The sequence below is a fragment of the Sander lucioperca genome, chromosome 6 (genome assembly GCF_008315115.2).
Source record: "Sander lucioperca isolate FBNREF2018 chromosome 6, SLUC_FBN_1.2, whole genome shotgun sequence".
NCBI classification, from domain to species: domain Eukaryota; kingdom Metazoa; phylum Chordata; class Actinopteri; order Perciformes; family Percidae; genus Sander; species Sander lucioperca.
The window spans coordinates 12,651,526-12,674,333 of record NC_050178.1 but is presented as its reverse complement, the minus strand read 5'-3'; the positions used below and the strand labels follow the sequence as shown (position 1 = coordinate 12,674,333).

General features: G+C 38.1%; 1 protein-coding gene across 3 annotated transcripts; it reads right to left on the bottom strand.

Annotated features, from left to right (window-relative positions):
• Positions 1-6,677: 6,677 nt before the first annotated feature.
• On the bottom strand, positions 6,678-17,456 carry im:7151449 (complement decay-accelerating factor). Of its 3 annotated transcripts, XM_031301984.2 has the most exons (13): positions 17,209-17,456; positions 14,979-15,164; positions 14,726-14,825; positions 14,132-14,202; positions 13,610-13,792; positions 11,799-11,861; positions 11,589-11,687; positions 11,335-11,403; positions 9,750-9,788; positions 9,622-9,663; positions 9,470-9,521; positions 8,537-8,612; positions 6,678-8,277 (listed from the first exon to the last, which is right to left on the bottom strand). In XM_031301984.2, the coding sequence occupies exons 1-12, from the start codon at positions 17,288-17,290 to the stop codon at positions 8,555-8,557; spliced, it is 1,044 nt and encodes a 347-aa protein (XP_031157844.1). In that variant the 5' UTR covers positions 17,291-17,456; the 3' UTR covers positions 6,678-8,277; positions 8,537-8,554. The 3 variants fall into 3 exon arrangements, with proteins under 3 accessions (XP_031157844.1, XP_031157845.1, XP_035857848.1); XM_031301985.2 differs by lacking the exon at positions 8,537-8,612; XM_036001955.1 differs by lacking the exon at positions 11,799-11,861.
• Between the last annotated feature and the right edge of the window lie 5,352 nt (positions 17,457-22,808).

The following is a 22,808-nucleotide window of genomic DNA, read 5'->3' as shown; positions in this document are numbered from 1 at the left end:
CAATGAGGGTAGTCCAAATACGAGAAACACCTCTCAGTGTCCTAGTATGAATTTTAACATAAACATAATATGTGAATAACAAACAAATTAGAAGTCGCTGTGCCAGACAAATCCTATTTCTGTTGACACTTTGAGCATTATGCTGCTCTACTGTCGAATTACAGATCTGCCAACACTTTTAGCATCATTTGACACTGTTGAACCACCAGCTTTACAGCTTCTCAATCCACCTCTGACATTTTCTCTTCCTAGATAGTAATAGTGCCCAAACAGGGTGACTGCTGAGAATTTGTCCCACAGCTCTTTCATGACTCTCCACAACCTAATAACCTTCTCAAACAGAGTGATAAGTGTTGTGGAGTGAAGTCCAAGCTAAATTAAAAAGTCTTAAAATACTGAATGGCTAGCCTTGAAAGGGGTAGAAATCTCCACACCCAGCATGACCTTATTTCTATCTCTGGTGTCTGCAAGAAGCCAACCTGGCGAATGGGTAAGGATATATTTTTAGCAGAGTGTGTTGCTATATTAGCAATAAACAAGACTTTGGAGCGAAGGTGAGTCATAAGGAGTGTCTCGATTAAACGTGACATCAGCAGCAGCATCATCAATGCTTGATTCCGTGCAGCTCAGCTTTGACTCACCCGGTTTGCTTCACTGTGATGTGGTAACCGTGAATGGTATCCTTGGTTGCATACATTCAGAATTTTCCCTTGACCTGGCAGATGTGGAAGGAGGACTGACAATTAAAATGACAGATTGGTCATAGTAGGCAACAAGATTGAAGACTTTAAGCTAGATTATGTGACTTTTAAAAGAAGCAATGGCATGTTCATTTTCTTACAAATTAAAGGTTTAATTCTTAAGCATTAAAAGGCGCCCTCGCTCTACTCAGTACTCTGAGAGGCTGTGCTGCTACGGCCTTAATTGCTCTGGTATGACCAGTGGCATATGTTAGCTAACTTTAGACAGATGTTACTGAGTCAGTTTGGGTGAGTTTGAAAAGAACTACATTGTACAGCATGTCGTCCAACCATGTCGAAAGGCAAATGTGTTTATAATTGATCCAAACAGCCACATTCAAAGGCAAGGTAAAAAGTCGGCTGTCATGGAAAAGGACGAGATGCCATAATCGTTTCAATATGGTCTCTCTTTGGAAAGCATTCATAATGTTGCACACATTTGTACATGCAAGAGTGACAGAAATCGTTGGATTAAGAAAAATGAAAAAAGACAGCTTGGGAGATAAGTTCAAAACCTTTCTCACCTCCACGCACCTCGGGGGCTGTGTGAAGTGAGCGTGAATATCTGATTGTCGGTTTCCAGTGTGGGGGGAGAGGGTTTCAGACGCTGTTAGATCATCCGACAAGCAGTTCTGTTGAAGTATACTAGCTCCTTTTTGTCACTGTTCCGTGGTCCTTATATCTAAAGTGGCTGTTGTTCAGCAGATGTTACATTGGCTAACTTTAAACTGACACTTGCAGTTTTGGCATTCAAAATCAGAACCAGCCAACTCAACACTGTTGATTTTTTAAATGTTAATGCGGTCATTGTAAGCGATATGTCTACATCATAAGCCTCAGTATAAGTTCTGTGCCATAAGGGCCCACATAATGTACAGTGTTATACTACAGCTGATGTTCATGGCCTTATATTCACTTGTTTTTTTTGTTTTTTACTGAAGTAAAGTTGGCTGGTCAAGTAAAACTAATAATCAATTTTGTCAAAGGTGCTTACACTAAGAGCAGCTCCATTAAAAACATGTAAACATTTATTTTGAGATCACTGCCACACTATGGCAGGGGATTTACGCTTAACATCTGTTTCTGGTCTAATGTTGATGCCTCAGTGGGAACCATTTGTGTCATGTTTGTCTTAACTTTAAAGATGTCCATCCGCCCTACTCACGAGAACAACTTTAAAGACGAGCTCTACCAACAAGTGTTTTTATTCTTTTTCATTCTTCTTTTTTTCTTTTTTCCCACCACAGCAAAGTCTGTAGTGTCATAACCGCTCCCACCATACTTGTACGTAACCATGTAAGTGATTCACAAAAGATACATGAATCATAAACAAGGCTAAGTATTGTCTCAGTATTTGCTCTAGTCAGGCTGCCAAGTTCATTCTGCAAGCCACAGAAAAATGTGTTGACCTGAGTGTGTGTGATGTGTAATTCCTTTTCTTGTTTACAACATGTGTGAAATTGCATCACTTCCTCTGTGGTGAGATCCCCCCCTATGCTTGATCATGTAGCTGGAACAGGATAAAGGGAACGGTCTCATGCAAGACTGATGGGCGTATTTCCTCCTCCTTGTGCCCTAACAAACTATAAAGACTAATCTTGGGATCCTGATCTTGAAAAGTTAATATAATGGGAGGCAGTTTAAAGTCCAGCTATAATGCATTTAAAACTTCATTAAAAAAAGAATGATTGATTTTTGACATTGTAATGACCATAGATGGATTAAGAGAAAATTGGCCCCTGGGAACTGACATGTAAGAGGCTCCCCACCCTGTCTACATATAACAAGACACCCAAAACCAAAGAGTCTTCTTCTAGTAATCTTTTTACATTGCGTCTTTTTGTGATGTGATTGTTTTGCATTTCTGTATTTGTTTTGCATCTATTTGTAGTCATTTTGCATCTTTTTGTTGTATTTTGGGTCTCTGTAGTCATGTTGCATCTCCTTGTTGTTGTTTTGCATTTATTTTTGGCGTGTTATGTTCTATGTAGTTTTCTCTTTTCTCTACATTTTGGGTTGTTAGTAGTCATTGTGTGTCTCTTGTGGTCGTTTTACATCTATTTTTAGTCATTTTTAACTAATTGTGGGCATTTTGTGGTTGTTTTGCATCTATTATGTGTGTTTGTAGTCATTATAGGTCATTTGTAGTTTGAATGTGTATGTTTTTGATCATTTAGTGTCTATTTTCAGTCATTTAGCATCTAGTTTTGGTCGTTTTGCATGTTTTTGCAGTCATTTTGTGTCGTTTGTAGTTGCTTTGTTTATTTTTGTGGTCATTAGCATCTCTTTGAGATCATTTAGCGGTTTTTCAGCAACATTTTGTGAGTCAGGACCCCTGACCTCTGACCCCTTGGGCCTATGCCTGGGAGGCCGTTTAATATTCCATCCATGTTAATGACGTCAAATTCAAGTAGCTAAGTGATACTTCAAGTAAACCCCCCATAAGTAGGCCTATCTATAAATATGTATATACTGCCAATATATGTTTTGAAACACACTTATATGTAGTCATAAGCACATTTAAGCAAATCTTTTGACTGATTATTAATACATTTATAAACAATCGTGTTAGCAGTTTTTACATGTTTTATGACACGCATAAAGTCCATTGCTGTATATTTCATCCGATTTATGTGACAGTTAATAGGGAGTGGGGTATGCGCACAGACTTAAAACTAGTAACACACTGGCAATCATCAACAGAGAAGATAGAGATAAATCTAATAAGAGAAACGTCAAGCATTAGATAAGATGCTGTATGGTCTTATGGAAGGTTTGTGTGGTGTTATTTTGTCGTGTTGTTGCTTAAATTTCAACATTGAAAGATGAATATATCTTTAAATTGGGTCACTTATGTAGTAGAAATGTGAATTATTTTTAGAAATTGGTGCCTTCTAGGCCGAGAAAAGCCAGAAAATGTGTTTTTGGCTCATGTGGATGAAAGACACCAAATCCCAGAATGCACTTGCTTCGCTGCTTTACGAGTCCACTCCCAAGCCACGCCTAAGTTTACAGACATAGACAGACAGTGAGGCATTCAACTCAACTCAAGTGTGTTTTATTGTCATTTCAACCATATACTCGAAACAACGTTTCACCGTGGCTCAAGTGTTGTTATACATTTAAAATATATTACTAAAAACGACATACGAAACAGGCTACATTTAGTGCACACACATTATAGGCTCCGTAAAGTTCAGCTAATGCATACTAGCATTAGAGCTTGGTGGGCTGTAAACCATAGACTGTATATAAGAATGGACCAACAGATCCCGTTGCTCTGGACGGAGACCAGTGAAGGATATTAGAAGCACTTTTCCGGTGAGCGCTGAGCGTTACTGCGCAGCCTCCAACTGAGAGAGACGACGTAAATGTGACGTGAGCAACGTGTCTGAAAGTTTTAAGTCTTCTGGTAGCTGTGCCAAGAGAAATCTCAATCATTCCCAATCTTGCAGAGACGGAGAGCGTAGGTATATGTAAGGAGATAACATGGACACAGGCTAATTATTGCTAACTAAAATGCTAGTTAACATTAGTAATTACACTTAAACAGCTAATGTGAGACGAAACTGCCTGCGCGCTTCTCCTGTACTATACGGTAATTCCTCTACTATGCGACAGTAAGTCGCGTGGTTATGACCCAATCGTTAGCATATTTTTACAAAAACGTCTGCTACGGAGCCATAACGTGAGGTACAAGGTAATGGAGCCTTTTATACATTGTCGTGTTTCTTTAGAAATAAACAATGGACAAATAGAGTCAGTAGTTTAAACTCTTCAGATGTAAAGTTATTCTCTGTCAAAGTGACGTCAAAATGAATGGCAGTCAATGGGATGCTAACGGGAGGTGATCGCTTTGTAGCATTAAAATGGCGCCATAGGAGGTTCGCGGTCCGAAACACCGAGTATAAACACAGCCATAAATTTGCATGGTATGTAGAATGGTCGGCATTTAACAGTCACAAACTCCTCCAGCAGTTAGCAGTTAGTTGGATACAAACACCCCATTTCTGCACCAGGCAGTCCATGTTAACACAGCCCACCTCCACTAGTCTTATCCGGCGACAGAGCAGCAGGCCTGGTAGCTGGATAGTCCGGTACACTTTTGTTCAGCCATGTTTCCACAACAACAAAAACACAGCAGTCTCTGAACTCGCGTTGGGAGTTTCGTTGAAGTTGGATGTAGTCCAGTTTGTTGTCTAATGATCGGACACTTGCAAGCAGGATTGATTGGACAGGTGGCCTGCTAGCGTTAGCTTTCCACCTAGCTAGCTCATACTCCTGTCCTCGTTCCGCGTTTCACCGCTGAGGATGTCCCCTTACCGGCTAGCGGCATCAAGCGACACCGCAGGCTGAGGTGCTGGTCTCCGTAGCAGGCGAAGCTCGCGTAGTGTGTCGAGTATTCCGTCTGTAATAAAGTTTCCTGCATATTCTCCGATCTGTACCAATGTATCCCGGTGGTACACGTGTGCGGTAATTTAAATGCACATAATTGTTGTAAAGTTTTGCTGCTGAAAAGACAGAGCCTGTTTAGCGAAGCTTCAAGATGGCTGACACTCGGCTTGCTTCGGCTGGCTTCGGATAAAGACAGTCCAACCCCCGACAGGTGGGTTGAAAACATGCGGAACTAGCTGGCTGTAGACCACAGGCTCTGGGCAAAAATGCCTCCGATGACGCTAAATGACGATTTTTGCGTCAACAGAGGCTTTTTTCCAGACCCACAATACAGAGAAAGCCAGTCTCAGGGGGACATGAGGGAGGGAAGGACGATCATTCGAAAATACTACCGGGTTGATACAAAGCTTAATGCTAATCGGTGAAGTATCCCTTTAAATGTTTTAGTGAGTAAGGCCTGAGCTCTGCTTTACTGTTCATTGTTTTCATGATTAGCTTCCAGCTCCCCTCCAGTGTCATCTGGCCTCCTTGGATCAGTATCCTTACTAAGTAATTCACATTAGCTTATGTCAGAATAAAGTATTTCCATGCTCCAAGAAGCATATTTTCATTATATACATTTAGTACATTTAATGTGTGTGTATTTATGAGTGAACTGCCCTATGGGAGGGGTTACAATTATTTATAAATGTGTGATTAACTACCTAAAACATGCACATCCCATCAAATTAATAAACACACTAACCCATGTAACTAATACATGCTTCATATGAAGGGCCACATTTGTTTCTAAATGTATGTATGAAAATCTCCTCTATCCATCTACGTTTTTACAACCATGTTATGTTGTACTATACTGTACAGCATAATAAATTGTTGTTTTAGATAAGTCTCAAAAGTGTAACATCAATGTCTTCATCATCTTTGAAGATTTGTTATAGTACATATATACAGTAAGTACAAAGTGAATTCCTGTAATGAGAGCCACACATAGAGGATGGATAGACATGTCATCACCATGTTCCTGTGCTTCACAAACAGGATAGGCACTCATGGAAACCCAATGGAAAAAAACAGCAGGTGCTGATTGACATCTTGCTGTTGTCATGTGAATGTATCTCCAGCCTGAGCTCCTCACTACCTAACCTCCGCCTCCTCGCACATACATCCTCCATTCCCCTTCGTCCCTTACAATAAATCCCTTTGTAATTCATCAACTTCTGAGTCTGCGTCTGGGTCTCAACATGTTTGGGAGATACACGTTTTTCTTACAAGGTTTTCTGACAGTGACAATACAGTATGAGCCAGGATGGGTGTGGTACTGTACTTGTGCAGTGGAAAAACAGGGTTTGAAAGAGGAGGAGCAATCCATGCTTGTGATTTTAGTGAGTGGAAAACTTGCTGAGACAGGGAGGACACTTAGCCTATTTCCTGCTGTCACTTTATTTTGTCTCTTTACATCCTGTGGTGAAGCACATCTTACAAAGGACTGCTGAAGCTAAAAGAGGAACGGTAAAGCTGGTTATTACTGATACTATTTTATTTAAAAAAAAAAAAAAAAATGGATTTGTTATTTACCTGTACATTATTACTATGGTTGCAATTTTAAAAGGGGAAAAGCTTCTATCCTGATTTGTTGACAAAATGAAAAAAGAGAATATCACCAGCCCTATCTTTTAAATCAAATGAATAATTTGTGGTCCACAGACAAATGGCTTCAACTTAAAAAAAAAGCTGTTTTTTGGTGCTGGGTTTGGAGGATGGTTGATGACTTCTACAAAGAACATCACTGTTGTCGAGATTTCTCTGGGGAAAACAGCAAACCCCTCCTCTCTGGAAATACGCTGTCTGTCAACATAACTAAGATGAATAACTACGATGATAAGTGCATATCCTGTTTATGACCATGCTTTTCTTTTCCAAAGGAGTCCATCAATGCATCTTTTCAATCCAGCTAAAGCTCAAATATATACACTTAAGTGAACTGTAAAATCTGACCCAAAATGATTTAGTTCTTTTGAAGCAGACAGGAGAAATGTTCTCTATTGATTCCAAAAAGGCACACTTTAAGCCCCTGGCACTATACAACAGACAAGGGTACAATGAAACAGTGTAACCACATTTCATTATGGGGCTTTTCTCTGTACTGGTCCACACCCCTGCCAGGATAATAACTTGGTCCTTCACTGCTGCCATGACTGTGAATGCAACCATTGACTTTTCTCTTTTCAGGCACAAAAGCTGCTACTTTGTAAGTGAACAATGCTTCAACATGTGCAGTTTTTTTATTTTATAGAAACTTTTCCCCTTTTAAATAATATGCTGTGCCGTGCAAGGCAGCACACACAATTGACATTTTCATTTAGATCTGGTAGTTATACTTTCATATAAAATATTTTTTCAGCAATATCTGCATTAACAAAATCAGCCTCCTGCACATATTCAATGAATGGTGCACAATCGTTTACAGGTTTCTGCTCCATTGGCACAATGAGCCCATTCAGTAACAGATTTAAAGTCAAAAACATTTGTATCACTTTCCTGAGAATTTCCCCCCCATACATAATATGGTAATTAATATGGTAATTAGCGTTACATGATTCATTGATGGTAGGTACACTAGGTTCTTTTCTCATGAAAGAAGGTTTCCCATTATTTTGGACAGCTTGAGAAAAGAGCCCCAGAAGAATAGACAATGACAAAAAGAAAGTCAGGGGGTGAAGAATGCAGCTGATTGTATCTTTATCAGTCACCATTTCAGTCTGCAAACTGAATAAACCACATTGTATGCCTCTTGAATCACCTTTTCATGAGTCTGTCCTAACAAAACAGCACATTAATAACACATAAACGTATGGCCTTGAGATTGCGCAAAGATAATCATTTTACATACTTCTTAACAGAGTTTATTCCAGTGTATAACATAAGTAATGTACAAAATAGCAATACTATAGCATGGCAATAAAAAATCATTACAAAAAGTGCTTGATTTAAATTATCCTACGTTTACAGATTTGATCATCTGCCATTTGAAGTGCAATAACATTAAAGTGAGTTTTCTTTCTTCCCCCATCGTTTTCTGGCACGTCCCTCCTGGGTCACAGATGATCTTTAATAGATGTGCACGGTTCCATTTGCAGAGCTAGTGTTGACGAGTATGAAATGAAAAACGGTTTAGTTTGAGCTTCATTCAAACAGTGGTGCAAAAAATGGAAAAACAGCACAACATTCATGCTTTTTTTTTTTGCTTCACTTGTTATATCTAATTCATGCTCCCTCTTAAAAACTGTATGCTAGCTTACTTTCTGAGAAGTTAAGTGACAATAAACAATTCTTCAATATGTTTTTAGAAGTATTTGGTTGTTTTATGGCATCTTAAACACATAGAAATGGACAGGTACCTTAGTCAGGCAGGCAATCTAAAGATTTTGGAACTGTAATAACTCCGGCTTCAGGTCTTCTCTGGTGTCATATGAGCTATGGTGTCATCAAATAGGGAATTTGTGTCAGATTTGTTGAGTTATGTTATTTTTGTTAAACTTTATTAGTTAACCAAATGGTGTTTTAATGCATAATTAATTAGCATTACGAAATATTAGTGTTAGTCATTGCAACTTTGAGAGAATAATGATTTTTGTTTTTGTAAAATAAGCTTTAACCTTGGCTTAGTGGAATATTCGAGCATGCATATGATTATATGAGAGATTCATGTTTAAGAAAAGTTTCTCTAGCTGAGTCTGAGCTATCTGGTTTATCTGGATAACAAGTGAATTTCACAAGATGAATATTAAGTGTTGTTTCACAGTTGAAAGCTTTATGTGCCTTCGTCTCTGGATAAAAAAGATTTGTCACATGAATTGCTAACAATATTTGTCACATAAATCACAAAATATGTCAGCCTGCTTCCTGTACATTTTATTGAACTTGATTATTAAAAAAATCCTGATTCACTCCGGCCTGGAGGGAATGTTCCTTCCTGATGCTGATTTCTACGTCACAGATTAAAGGATTTCCTGTTGACTTCCCTCATTCCTCAGCACAGGCCCAGAAACACAGACATCAAGATTTCCTCAAATAGTTCAAAAACTAAAAAGCAGTGAAGGATCTGAACCTGCTGCTTCCTAAAAGTTACTGCATATTACTTCACTGCGTGCTGTATTTGTTCACAGAAATATGTGCTAATATTGACCTGCTGAGTTGATTGATCTGAGAGTAGGTACAAATAATATGTTAACCTCAAAAGGTAAAAAGAGCAGAAAGTGCAAAGAGGATAAGAAGCATTATCAAGTATAGGTCATGCATTGAAAAGTTAGGAGTAAAATACTGGAGCTCACCCTTTTCTCTTGAGAAGAAACTTGTGTAAAAAGAGTACAATTATACACACAACTGTAAAGAAAACAATAAACAAAAAGTTTAATTATATATTGGACTTCAACTGCAAAACGTAGTTGAAGTTCGACTTCCAAAGAGAACAATTGTACATTACCTAATGAAACGCATATCACACTGACTACCACAGGCATATATCCTGAAAGACACATGCAAAGTTAAATGCAGATCATAAATAATGACCCATGGTAACATCTTTATAATTACCGGGGCTTAATAACTCACCAATATCCTTGTTAGTATCTACAGCATCATCACGTTTGTCTGCAAGTATAAAACCGTATCATTAGTATGCAAACTATTTATCTGGCAAGGACAACATGGCTCACTCAGGCTCAGAAACCATATCAACACATTCAAGGTTTGTTACAAACTGAGCATCTCATTTACCGATTTAAAGCTATAGTGCCTAGTTTCTGTCGCCCAAATGAGGAATTCAAAGTAATGACAACAAAACTGTTGGTGCATCCACATGACACAAGCCTTCCGTGATCCCCCCCCCTCCACACACATGCCTGTAGCCAAGGAGGACACGGAGGACTAAAAAAACATGATGAAGAAGAGGTAATTATCTCTATATATTCACTCAAGTTTCTACGCCGACACCAGTTTCTGAACATAGCCATACTGAGAAATACAGAGAGTTGTGTGGAGCTGATAGTCTTAATTAGCTTTGTAGCAACTCATATGGCAATGGCGTCAATGTATCGGACATTCATTAATATAAAAAAGTTACGCACTAAAGCTTTAAAGCCATTATGTGTAGAGGTTTTAGGCGGTTTAAAGCATATTTCAAATACAAGGTGTGTTACAGATTGAGCATCTCATTTACTGATTTAAAGCCCACATTTGTAAAGTTTTCTAGGCAATTTACAGCATCTTTCAAATGATTATGCTAGAATATGTTTTTGTATGTAGAAAAAGTGGTATGTGTTGCTTTCAGTTTGTTTATCTCTGTGTCTCCATGTCGGATCAGTGATGGGGGGGGGGAGACCAAAGCATTAATATATTAACTGGCACAGGGAGACATGTCTGTGAGTATTAAATTACAGTTCTTTTGCCCAGTAAATTAAAACCATTGTTATCCGCTTTACAAACAATAATAATTATAGGACAAACTAAGATCCATAAATAATGGTGTTAAAGGAACAGTCAGGAAAAAATCCTTTTCGCTTTCTGGTGGAGAGTCACATGACAACATTGATATCACTCTCATATGTGTCTGTTTGTTAAATATGAAGTTATAGCTGTTATATAACAGTTGGTTAGCTTAGCTTAGTATAAAGACTGGAAACAGGGGAAATCAGCTAGTCTGACAAAATCCCAGTCTCTTCGCCAGTTGCCTGGCAACTACTCAAAGCCAAGCAATACTTCCCAATAAAACGGCGAATTGTTGTTTTTACACTTCAGATCATCCAAGTCTCTGCCTGAAAGCTAATATGCTTAACACGCAAAATGTCAAATATTCATTATGTTAAATTTGTTAGTTTAAGTGTTTCAGGAAATGTCTAAAAGTGGAACTAAATAACTATGCAGTGAGCTATGAGCACATATAAGTTCTAGCTGACCTGTCTGGTGGTTTGGAGTCAGCTGTCCACATTGATTACAATGTTCATTCTCCTCATGAATGGTTTTGTGTAGTTTTAAAGTACTAAATCTTGTGTTTGGCTTACAGATCCAGTTAAATTGCCTTAAACTATATTTTGCTATATTGTCTTCATCCCACAATGATAACAAAAAATCTCTCTTCCCTCCACAGTTTATTTAACAGAAATAACAACACAACTTTTATATTACAATTGTTCAATACCTTGAAATAAAGATGATGTTGTTGATGTTACAGTGGTTGTACCCTCAGCTGTCAAAATGTCTCTGCCACCTTTGAACAGAGCGATCAGAGAGATTCTTAGTTCTTTTCAAGCTTGGGCAGGATAAAAGTCATTTGTCAAGCTGAGAAGCAATTTCTAAGATGCATGCTGCATGCACATAATCCATTCATGCTGCCAAGCCCTGTGCCTAAAAGGTTTTCAATATAATTACATGCCGATCGACATTTTTCTGTACCTCGTACTGAAGGTGAGGCAGTAGGTGTTGCACTGGTTGTGACAGATTTAGCTCTGTGAGCTGTGGGTGTGGCAGATGAATCTGTAGAAGTGGATGCTTCTGTGGAAAATAATCAATGTTGTCAAAATATTTTTCTTGAGTCTTAATATACTGGATTCCTTGTAAAGAGGGACTATGTATTGGTAATTATCTCTCTATATATTTATGTACCTTTTGCTGTAGGTGTAGATGTTGGCGTTACTGTTTCTGTTGTAATTCTATCTGTTGTCACACCTATGAATAAGAAAACTACTGAATTTATCTGGCATTTCAATAAAAATTTGTGAGATTGGAGGCGATGCATATAGATTCCAGTTTACAAGAAAGAATGTGCTATGCCTATAAATGACAGTAATGCATCAGTAATATGTTTTCTTGTTAACCATCCACTTACAGAAAACTATACCTAGGCTACATTTACACTACTACGTTTTGGTTTAAAAACAAAGATCTTTCGCTACGTTTACGCCTCGCGTTCACACTACTACGGCATTTCGGAGCCCCTAAAACAGAGAAATTTGGAAACACTGCTGCCCCCGTTTTGCTTTGAAAACTCTTGCGTTGTAGTCTATACAGGCACAAACGGAGAACTTTGGAAAAGACGACGACGCACGTCAGTCAGTCTTATCGGTTAGGTAGGCTTACATACCTTTCACTAACAGTTCCACCTCGTCATCAGTCCAAGCTGGTCTTACTTTTCGCCATTGTTGTTCTTTTTTCAAAGTATTTTCTGTATTTTTAACTTATACATCCATCCATTTTCATCAGACAATCCGCTTCCTGTTTACACCGGCACACGCATGCTCAGTGTATGCGAATGGTAATGTGATATGCATTGTCAGACGTGAACGGAGATTAGTTCTATTACTGGAGCTAAAACTCTTGTGTAGACAGAGATTGTTTTTGTCTCAAAACGCCACATAAAAATTAGAACGTAGTAGTGTAAATGTAGCCCTAATGTTGTGTTAGGTGAGCACAGACATTAATAGTGATTACAGTTAGGTCACTGCTTCAAAGAGCTCAGACAAGAGTGTGTAGAGAGGGGTTTAAGTCATGATGTTTAAACTTGAAGGCAGTGTGTTTAATGCTGAGTGTCCTCAGTGACACCATGGCAACACCTATAGTATGTGAACTGTATTTAATTGAATACAGTATATTACAGATAAACACTTTGTTTGGGTGTTTGCAAGTACACTGCAAACTGGCTAGTGATCTTGTAAGCCTGTGTTTATGCCTATTTCGGATCAGAAAGATATGACCACGCCTGTGGTTTTGCATGATTTTGCCGATTAACTACTCTACAAGTCTAAACACGTTACACAACAACATGTCAAAGCATAACTGTGGTTTTCCGACTGCTTTATTCCAGGCAGAATTTAATGAATTGTTTTACATGAATATTACAATTTGCAGAGCTTTAAAACTTGCTTAAGACTTGGCTCGTCATGGCGTTCACAACACTGAGACTTGAGAGGGACCTGCCAAGCAGCAATGCTCACATAACCTTTTTATTACGTCCATATTAGCATGTTGTTCTTATTTTTGGTTAATTTTTCAGACCAGTACTTTAGCTGGTGAATGCAACGCTAATCACCATCCAACTCTTACATATTTTATGTCCTTGATCACACAAACATGGACAGCTGGGGACAGATTTCTCTGCCTTATCATAGTGTTAACATAACAAAATAAATAAATAATGGAAGCAAATGTTCACTGTGATCATTCACATTTCAAGGCAGTGCCTGCAAGCTGATTTTCATATCGCATTAAAATGAATGGGAACCAGCGACTTATTGTTTGAAAATGGTCTGCAGTAATGTAAAGAGTATTTGTAATTAATGGGTTAAAACATGCACAACTACCTGTGTGGTCCTAAAATAACTTGTTGTGCATGCTTTTTCCACCTCAGCCTGCCTCTCTTCAGTGTAAACAGTAAGAAGTTGAGAAACAAGACAAACACATGGATGGATTGTGCTTACCTTCGCATGCAGGAGGCTGAGAATCGTATCTACCAGTTTCTCTGCACACAATGCTATCATTCCCAATGAGGGTGTATCCGTTATTACAGACGTACTGTATGCTTTCTCCATATTTTGGATGATCTTGAGAATCCCATGAGCTTCTGCCATTGGCTACTTCACCAGGTTTAGCACATGTTACAACTGAGGAATCGGAAAACAGGTGTTTCCACGGATTCTTATCACACAATAATTTAGATCAAAAACAAATAATCCATTATATTGGCATATAAACTGTACTGTTTGCTGACTGACAAAGAGAAGAGAGAAAACACACACAACAAACTTTGGAAACAGAGGAAGAAGAATTTCACAAATACAAAAAAAACTTAACCACTGCTTCATGAGTTACATATTTAAATGACTATTGCAAGAGGAGAGAAACAAGTCTTTTGAAAATAGCTTTTGTTGTAGGAATGTCCCAAACAATTGTTTTATGCTTCTGGTTGTGGCTTCATGAAGTACAAAATAAGAGACACTTACTTTTACAGCTGGCTTTTCCACTCCACCCATACGGGTAGCACTTTTTGAAGCTTGATCCACTGAGCTTGAAACTGTTGAGAGTTGGAAGAAAATAAAGCAAGATGTTTATTTAAGGAGGAATTGATACTGCAGAGCCATGATTTGGTAATGCAATGGAAAGTTCATTTAAACTTTGAAACTAAATTCTTCAAGAGTTTAGTGAAGAACTATGTATCAACAATTATCTCAATGTAGGCAAAAGCAGAGGCAAGTTTCTAATCAGTGAAACCATAATGTGGCACTTTCTGGCAACTGCTCCATTTATCTTTTAAGACTATTTAGTTTTCTTTAGAGACTGTTTTTTCTTCAGCGAATCCACCTTGACTTGAGTCATCTTGGTCTATTTTGCAGCAGCACTTTCGGGTTGACATCTTTTGGCAGTACAGCAAAAACAGATACTGTGTATGTAAATGAACATGACTATCTACTGAGGGCTCCCTTTGTGTTGTCACTGGAGCTGCTACGTGCCGACACTGGTTTCTCCAAACATAATTTCAGATGTAATTCAACCAGATAGCAACCAGATGGGAACATATTTCATACAATTATACTCACCCTTTATCACAAACTACTTTTATTGTATCGCCATACAGAGTACCAGCGCTGATATTAAAGCTCATGTTCGGTTGAGGTTGAGGGAGACCACAGTCCTTCTCTGTAATATAAAAACAAACAACACAACATTGCTGCTGGACTTTTAAGCCACAATACCAACTGCAAAATGACAGAATAAGGCTGTTTGGTTGTCAACAGTATACTGTTTGATAAAAGTGTCAGTAGAGTTATAAATAAAGTAGACAGGACTCACTTTTGCAGACGAGATCTGGTTCAGTCCAATTCCCATCAACGCAAGTCATAATCCCAGAGCCACTTTCTAAAACATATCCATTACGACACTCTAAAGTAACCTCAGAATCCTCTAGAAATTCATTCATTAGAAGGGCTGTGTTGGTGGGGACCATATTTTCCCTGAAATGTGGATTAGGACAGTCAGCTGAGAAAAAAAAGAGACAAAGAGGCAACATGAACAGCGACATCTTTTTGTTTCAAAATCACTCAATAAAACAGTAAACCTGTAATCCTGTAATTCCGTAAGTAAATAAATAGATCTTAAGTAGAGCTGTTGCACCAAATGCTTGCTTCTGGGGGAATTTGTTGGGTCTCTGTTAATTATAGAGTGTGGTCTAGACCTACTCCATCTGTACAGTGTCCGGAGTCTTAACGTCTGTTATCATTTGACACTATAAATAAAATTGGATTAAACTGAATTGAATAACAGACGTACCATATTGTCATTGATAGAGATGATCCAATGCATGTGAAAAAATTCCTTGCAAGTGTAATAATTACTTAATAAAGTGTTTTTAATCCATCAAGTCTGCTGTTACACATTAATAAATCATTAATAAAGTGTTTCTAATCTGTCAAGTCTGCTGTCATACATTAATAAGTCATTAATAAAGGTTTTTTAATCCATCAAGTCTGCTGATACACATTAATAAGTCATTAAAAAGCATTTTAATCCATCAAGTCTGCTGTCATACATTAATAAATTAATACAAAAGGGGTTTTAACTATCAGGTCTGCTGTTATAAATGTTATATCTTACAAGTAGTTGTTAATGAATGGATTTTGGTCCAAGAGGTTCTCCATAACCTTTTAATTTAGAAGTTTATAAGATGTATAACTGATCTACAAAGCATTATTTATAAACTAATAAAATCATTAGTTACAACTAATAAAGCCTTTGTAAAGGAGGGCTTTTAAAAAAAAGTGATACTGAAAATAATTGATGAGCTTCTTTTCCAAAAAGACATAGGCTAAGTGGTGGGTCTGTGGTAGTCAACTATGACTGTGTACAACATTTTACATTGGCATCGTCATACTTAATAGAAGTGTCTTATCTCTTTACCACAGAATATTTCTAAAATATGCAGATATCTCTTTTCTTGACAGCTCATAAGTAGTCCTAGAATACTTCTACGGAGATGTCCATGTGGAGTAGGTTTACAGTAGTATTCCGTTTTGATTCATTCGTTTTATATGCACAGTGGCCACTTTATTAGGTACACAGACCACCCATAACATCTATCTTTACAAAAAGCATAATGTTCAGTTTTTGATGACATTGTTGAAAATGTGTAAATTCAACGATATGTTTATTAGGCTACTGAGGTCTTAGATAAAGACCTAACTAACGAACTAACGAACTAACTAACTAACTAACTAACGATAGGTTTATTACTGAGGTATTAGATAAAGACCTAACTAACGAACTAACGAACTAACTAACTAACTAACTAACTAACTAACTAACGATAGGTTTATTACTGAGGTCTTAGATAAAGACCTAACTAACGAACTAACTAACTAACTAACTAACTAACTAACTAACTAACTAACTAACTAACGATAGGTTTATTACTGAGGTCTTAGATAAAGACCTAACTAACGAACTAACTAACTAACTAACGATATGTTTATTACTGAGGTCTTAGATAAAGACCTAACTAACTAACTAACTAACGATATGTTTATTACTGAGGTCTTAGATAAAGACCTAACTAACTAACTTACCAATTAACTAACTAAACAACCAAGCAACCAACCAATTAACTAACTACTTATTTACTAAACATACTATAATTCAGTTAATTAAAACACATCTATGACAGTGTCAACAAAAAAATGAACATTATAGGCACTTTAGAAGTTTGCCAAATATTGTACAGGTGTACATAATAAAGTGGACACTAGGTGTGTATTCATATGTTTTGTTAATCTACTGTTATTTTACTCGTGGACCTCATAGAAAAGTATAAATTTGTTCAGTTAGGAGGACTTTTTTGTAGACACCTTCGATTTTTTTAATCAGTTTTTAAGTCCCAAATGGTAAACCTATATGCTATACGATTTTCTGCAGATATCATTTTATAGAAGCTGACATCACAGTAAGCGGCTGTGGAGTTGACAGAAAATGCAGTCTCATGTGACTCGGTACATTAGTAAACAAGATCTGCGAGGCTGATGTTACTGACCTGCAGCCTTCACGACAAAGAGGTAAAGTAACAGCAGTGAACTGACTCGTCGCCGTCCACAGGTGTCCAGTAAAACGTCCATGCCGGGCTACAAAGCGAGATTAAAGATCCTGATGCAGATTCTGTCTCTTTCAGTCCAAGTTCTCCAGACAGCCGACGTAGAGAGGTGTGTCGCTCCGGTCCCGGTGTCAAGTCTACACTGACACGCTCCTGAACGCACCACTACTATCCATTTTGTCTGTGGTCAAGTTAACTTCAGAATGACAGGAAGAGAGAAAAGAATGGCCTTCATAATAAAGGCAGTGATATTCTCACCAAAAACAGTAGCCTAATATTTAATCATGGTATGAACATGTATGGTTATATCTTGCACATTTGCATATCTATGGTAGGTTATTGAAAAATATATTTGATGCATTTTCAAAAGGGAGACTTTTTACACATACTTCCTTTTAAAAAATGGTTTCAAATTTCAATTATAATAGTGTTTAACCAAAAAAATCTGTTTTCATTAGGGGTGTCACAATTTAGATTTTAAATCGAAAATTGATCGACATGAGCGATCAACATCAGTTTTTTTTTTACTCTCCACCCCCGCCTACTTGAGCACATTTGAAGAAAAAAACAACAGGCACAGTGCAGATTACGTCTGGTAGCATTCAGCAAAAGACACAGGGTAAGTTAGCTTACCGGTAGCCTGCAGTTGCACTTTTCCGGAAACCATGGTCACTGCCGGAGTCTTCCGGGTTGCAACATTTTGTCTTTCCCGTAAGTGAGTTATGTAAACACATAAAGGAGGTAAAGCATGAGAGTGCTCCATGTGCATTCATGTGCCCCTCGTTAAATTAATGGTGCATTAAATTGCAACTTGTAATTTCTGAGACACTCAAACTGTTGCTGCAAAGTAACCTTCAGCCACCTATCTATCTATCTATCTATCTATCTATCTATCTATCTATCTATCTATCTATCTATCTATCTATCTATCTATCTATATCTAGCTATCTCTCTAGCTATCAAACAAGTGTCTTATTTTGAAAGGCAAAACAGAAAGTTTCGCTTTTAAAACTATCTATCTTGATGTGTTCCAGCGGGATAGACAGCAGGCACAGACAGAGATCTCAGAGTGAACACATACCAGTAAATAAAATCAAGGACATATTTAAACAACATAGTTAAAGTATGTGAATGTTCTTTTAATGACCAGTAAATAAACACAAAGTCCCAGTATGTCCACCAATAAGAGCAGCTCAGTGAAGAAGTGACTTCTCCCCAAGTGTTGCAACGCCAAAAAAGTGGAAACGTGGGGGTGTCCTGGAAAAAAAGGGGTATTCCCTTTCTGGGTCCTCCAAAGGGGGGAAGCCTTTAGTCTATTCTATTCAGTTCTATTCTATTCTGGTATATTCGGATACAGACATACACGTTTGTAAAGTGTCAGCAAGAGAACATGATAAATATCAGAATAATAATTCCATTTCATGCCTTGGTAAATAATAATAATGATACTCATACTACTAAAACGACTACTACTACTACTAATCAAACAAATAACACGAAATAAGTGAGGGACTGTGATAATGAGGATTCTGGTGTTTTTTGTAGTACATTACAGAGCCTAAGTCACTTTCTGGGTTTTGGGTTATTGTCATGGATACATTCCACCGTTTACTTCAACAAGGGGGCTGTGCCTCATTGCCTCACACACACACTTACTGGGGAAAATTCCAAGGAGTTCACTCCACCACCCATTTTTAACCACAAAAGTTTGTTGACAGGGGCCGTCTCCGTCCTCCACCCAGAGTTACCTTAGAAACACACAGACTAACAAAGAAACCTGGCAACAAAGAGCTAATTAAGTTTAGTAGCCTGCATCTGCACTCTTTAGTGATCCAGTGAACCAGTGAGGAAACCCCAGGATATTTTTCATTATGCACATTACATCACTAAAAAGTAGGATATTAAAAGACGTTTGAGATCTCACTGGTCTGCACACTCAATTCAATAAAATGTGACCTGTAAAAACTGTGTGGTGCACGTCATGTCTTTTTAAGGCGTTCAAAAAACCAGCATTAGTTGGTAACAAGTCTGCCAAGCTACTTCTAATGTTGAAAGCCTCCAAGGGCTGTGGCAGCCTGCTTTGCTTATCTCTCCAAACACCCTGTCCAAGTGAACGATTAAGACACCTCCCTTCTCAGTAACCAACCTAGAAGAATGCCTCTGCTTCTCTTCATGTCTGATAATGCAGAAAAGAGGTTGCCACCCAAATGTTAGTATCTGTCCGCTGCTGCATAGTTCACCTGCCTTCCTTATGCTCCTAGACATACCAAGGATGTGATGTAAAGAGCAGCAGGACCATAACTGTTGAATCCACTCATACTTCACATATCTTCACACACATATATCTCAATGACATACCAGATGTTACCATACAAAGGGCTTCATTTAGGAAAACCTTGTCTCCCTGATATTCACATTTCACAAAAATGCATGACAGTGCCTTCATGTGACTCATAGACCAGAAATATCCATTTATAGCTAGACAAATATCAAATGGAGCATATTGTGTTTACAGTAGGCATTACTGAGATAATGATCTCCTCAGAAAACCACTTCTAATGCCCTCCGAAAATGATTAAAAGTCAAGACACTTTATTCTTCCCTTCTCCAAATGTATACTAAACACTTTACTGCAAGTTGGTGACATCTAGTGGTATGAAATATAGACTACATTAAAAGGCAAATGCTCTGGCAATAATTATGACATAACAATCCAGTTTTCTTCTTGCGCAAAAGGTGATCTGCGTTGTATGCGTGTTGGGTAGTGAACGAACACAAGGTGAAGGAATGATGGTTATGGTACAAATCTGAATAATATTCATTCATATATGTCTACCTCTAACTTTCCATCAATCTAAGCCATTTGTATAGCAGCAACTGCTTCTTACCTTTTTAGTTTATGGTTTTACAAACCAGCAAAAATTAATATATCCTTTTTATCTAATGAAATCTGACCCATGAATGCAGCAGAATGTGATTGTTTTCAGACAGAAAAGGCAATAAAAACACATTTAGATTAGATAAACTAAAAAAAAAAAAGAGTACAAGTCTTTGCAGAACATTTCCAGTTCACACACCATTTCATTTCCATACCTGAAAAAGAAAATACAATTCCAGTCATTTTTAAACCATTTAAGTCAATTATCACAACACTTGCAATTACCAGTCGTTCTGTATATGCTCTTCCACGGCCGTCAAGTTCTGAATGAATGAGCAGCCCTCATCCAAACCAGGGTCAAAGTCACTACCATAATGGGCGTGCCGAGAGATGAATTGTACTTCTACAACAATGAAGTATTCAAAACAGTTTGGCAACGGGCATCTCAGGTGTATATTTTTCTAACTGCGTCGATTTGATGAAAGGCACGGCAGAAGACCATCGCACATGCATAGCTAAACCCAAGGTTAAAGGTTAAGAATCCTTTATCTAAAAGTTCATAATTTAAAAGTAATATGTATAATTCAGGGACCATGATTTATCAAAGTTCCCTGCAGCTTATCAAATTTGGATTTACAAGAAACTGAAAAGAAAAGAACCTGCACAAGAGAAACTGACAAGAACACCTGTTTGAGTTATATCTAATTCAGTATATGACATCCATGCATGTGTTTCCGCTTCATTCGATTCGAATCCATGATTCATGCCTGCTTGTGAAAAATGTGTGGAATGTATGGACACATACGAAGCTCCTGAGCTTTCTCTTGTAATTGAAAGAGCGTCTACTTTGTGCAGTGAAGCGGTCTCCCAGCTCTGTCGAGAAAAGCAGTTGGCTACCATGACAACTGGAAATCTGTGGCTTATGTCGCTTTGTCATAGGACAGTATTGGAAACAAAAATAATCTAAATATGGCACCTAAATGATCATCCTATGGACAAGTGTGAGAGAAATTGCACAGTGGTTTGAATTTAACATCTAATATATATAATATATGTGTGTTTTATTTTTCAGTACAAGAGGTCCAGTAGGTATTTTCAGTAAAACTTTATTTTTCAGTGCATGAACAGAACACCATGTCAAGGTCATAGTCTATCCTTTTCAACTCATTTTTAAATATTTTCTCTTTTTTTTTTACATAAAAAAATAATGGAGCAATTTAATATACCTCTATTTCCCACAGCCCCTCCCCCCCTCCCCCTCCCCTCCGAAAGAGCACTCAGCAAGTATTTATAAAGGTGCTGTACAATGTACAAACATTTACATCTACTGTTCCTACAGAATGTAGAAGATTCCACAAGGATTGTTTTTCTAATGAAGCGATGCAAGGCCACAGTATGATACAGAGATGAGATTAAAAAAAGGTCAAAACAAAAGCATAAAGAAGTACAACAGTGCATGGGACATACAATAATAAATGGCATTATCTGACCCACCAGAATGAACTGTCTGTACCTGATTTAATCATTCAACCAACCAAACTATTGCACACTAACCTACCACTGATTGGCTCATAGCGCGTCCTCAAGCCATTCTTTAACCTGAAAACTCCCTTAAACAATCACAGACCTTAACCATTATTTGACTATCACTCACATTGACTTTATCACACGTTTGCTACTATACTGTGTTCCCTGAGCTCATCTGAATGTCTTAATCTCATAAACTGTATTAGCAGGTATGCTGAGTATATTTCCTTTTTTCTGTTTTCACAGCAGAAGCTTCAAAAACGTACTTAAGCAACAGTGAAATTCGACAAGCCCTATTCGCATGAGACTAGTGTTACCAGGGGACCTCGTGTGATTTAAGGCTCAGACACACCAACCCGATTATCGGCCGTCGGACAGTCTGGCGAGGTCGGTGACTCTCAGTCTGTTCGGTGTGTTCCATGCCGTCGTCAGTCGGAGGAGCCGTCGGCATCCATTTTGGCCGATTTGACTTGTTGAATCGGCCAGTGGGCAGTCGGACTCAATGACCAATCTGATTGGTGGAGTGCTAGCCCTTGACTAGCGAATCAATGCACGAGAAAACCGGAGCTGACAACGCCAGTATCTTCTTATTACTAGCCATCGTATTTCCTTCCGTTCAGCGAGTAATGACAACATCCTTCTTGACTACTATCAACACTCTCTGATGAAAACAATGACTGATGACAGCATGCTTTGTGTTTACTAGGTCTAGAGAGATGTTCCGTCATTTCTGGTTTTCATTTTTTGGGCGACAATACAGATTAGCACCGCCTGCTGTTATGGAGACGTATTACGTCTCGCGCAAGCACAGAACGTATGCTCAAGTCGGCGTCGCTTTGGTGTGTTCCGAGGCACTTTTTTGAGAGACGGGAGCCGACTGATCAGTCCGACTGCCTTTTCTGCCGACGGTCGTCTGTCGGGTTGGTGTGTCAGAGAGGGATAAGCAAAGTCTGTATTTTAATTACCCCCCGGATACGATGTCAAGGCTCTGTCAAAACATTAATTTATAATTGCCAACACAGCCAATACGACCCCAAATCACAGAGATGCTGATTTGAATGGGACTTATATTATCACACAACCTCTGTTTGGCGAAATATGGTAGGTAATTTGCAGTAGAATTTTGACTTGACAAATT

What these genes read in the sequence shown, in the direction of transcription:
- im:7151449 (XM_031301984.2), bottom strand. Translation starts at nt 17,290, where the DNA reads ATGGACGTTTTACTGGACACCTGTGGACGGCGACGAGTCAGTTCACTG. An exon ending in ATCTACACCTACAGCAAAAG is followed by an intron (nt 11,688 to 11,798) that starts GTACATAAATAT and finishes TATTTTCCACAG; the next exon opens with AAGCATCCACTTCTACAGAT. An exon ending in AACATCATCTTTATTTCAAG is followed by an intron (nt 9,789 to 11,334) that starts GTATTGAACAAT and finishes TTATACTTGCAG; the next exon opens with ACAAACGTGATGATGCTGTA.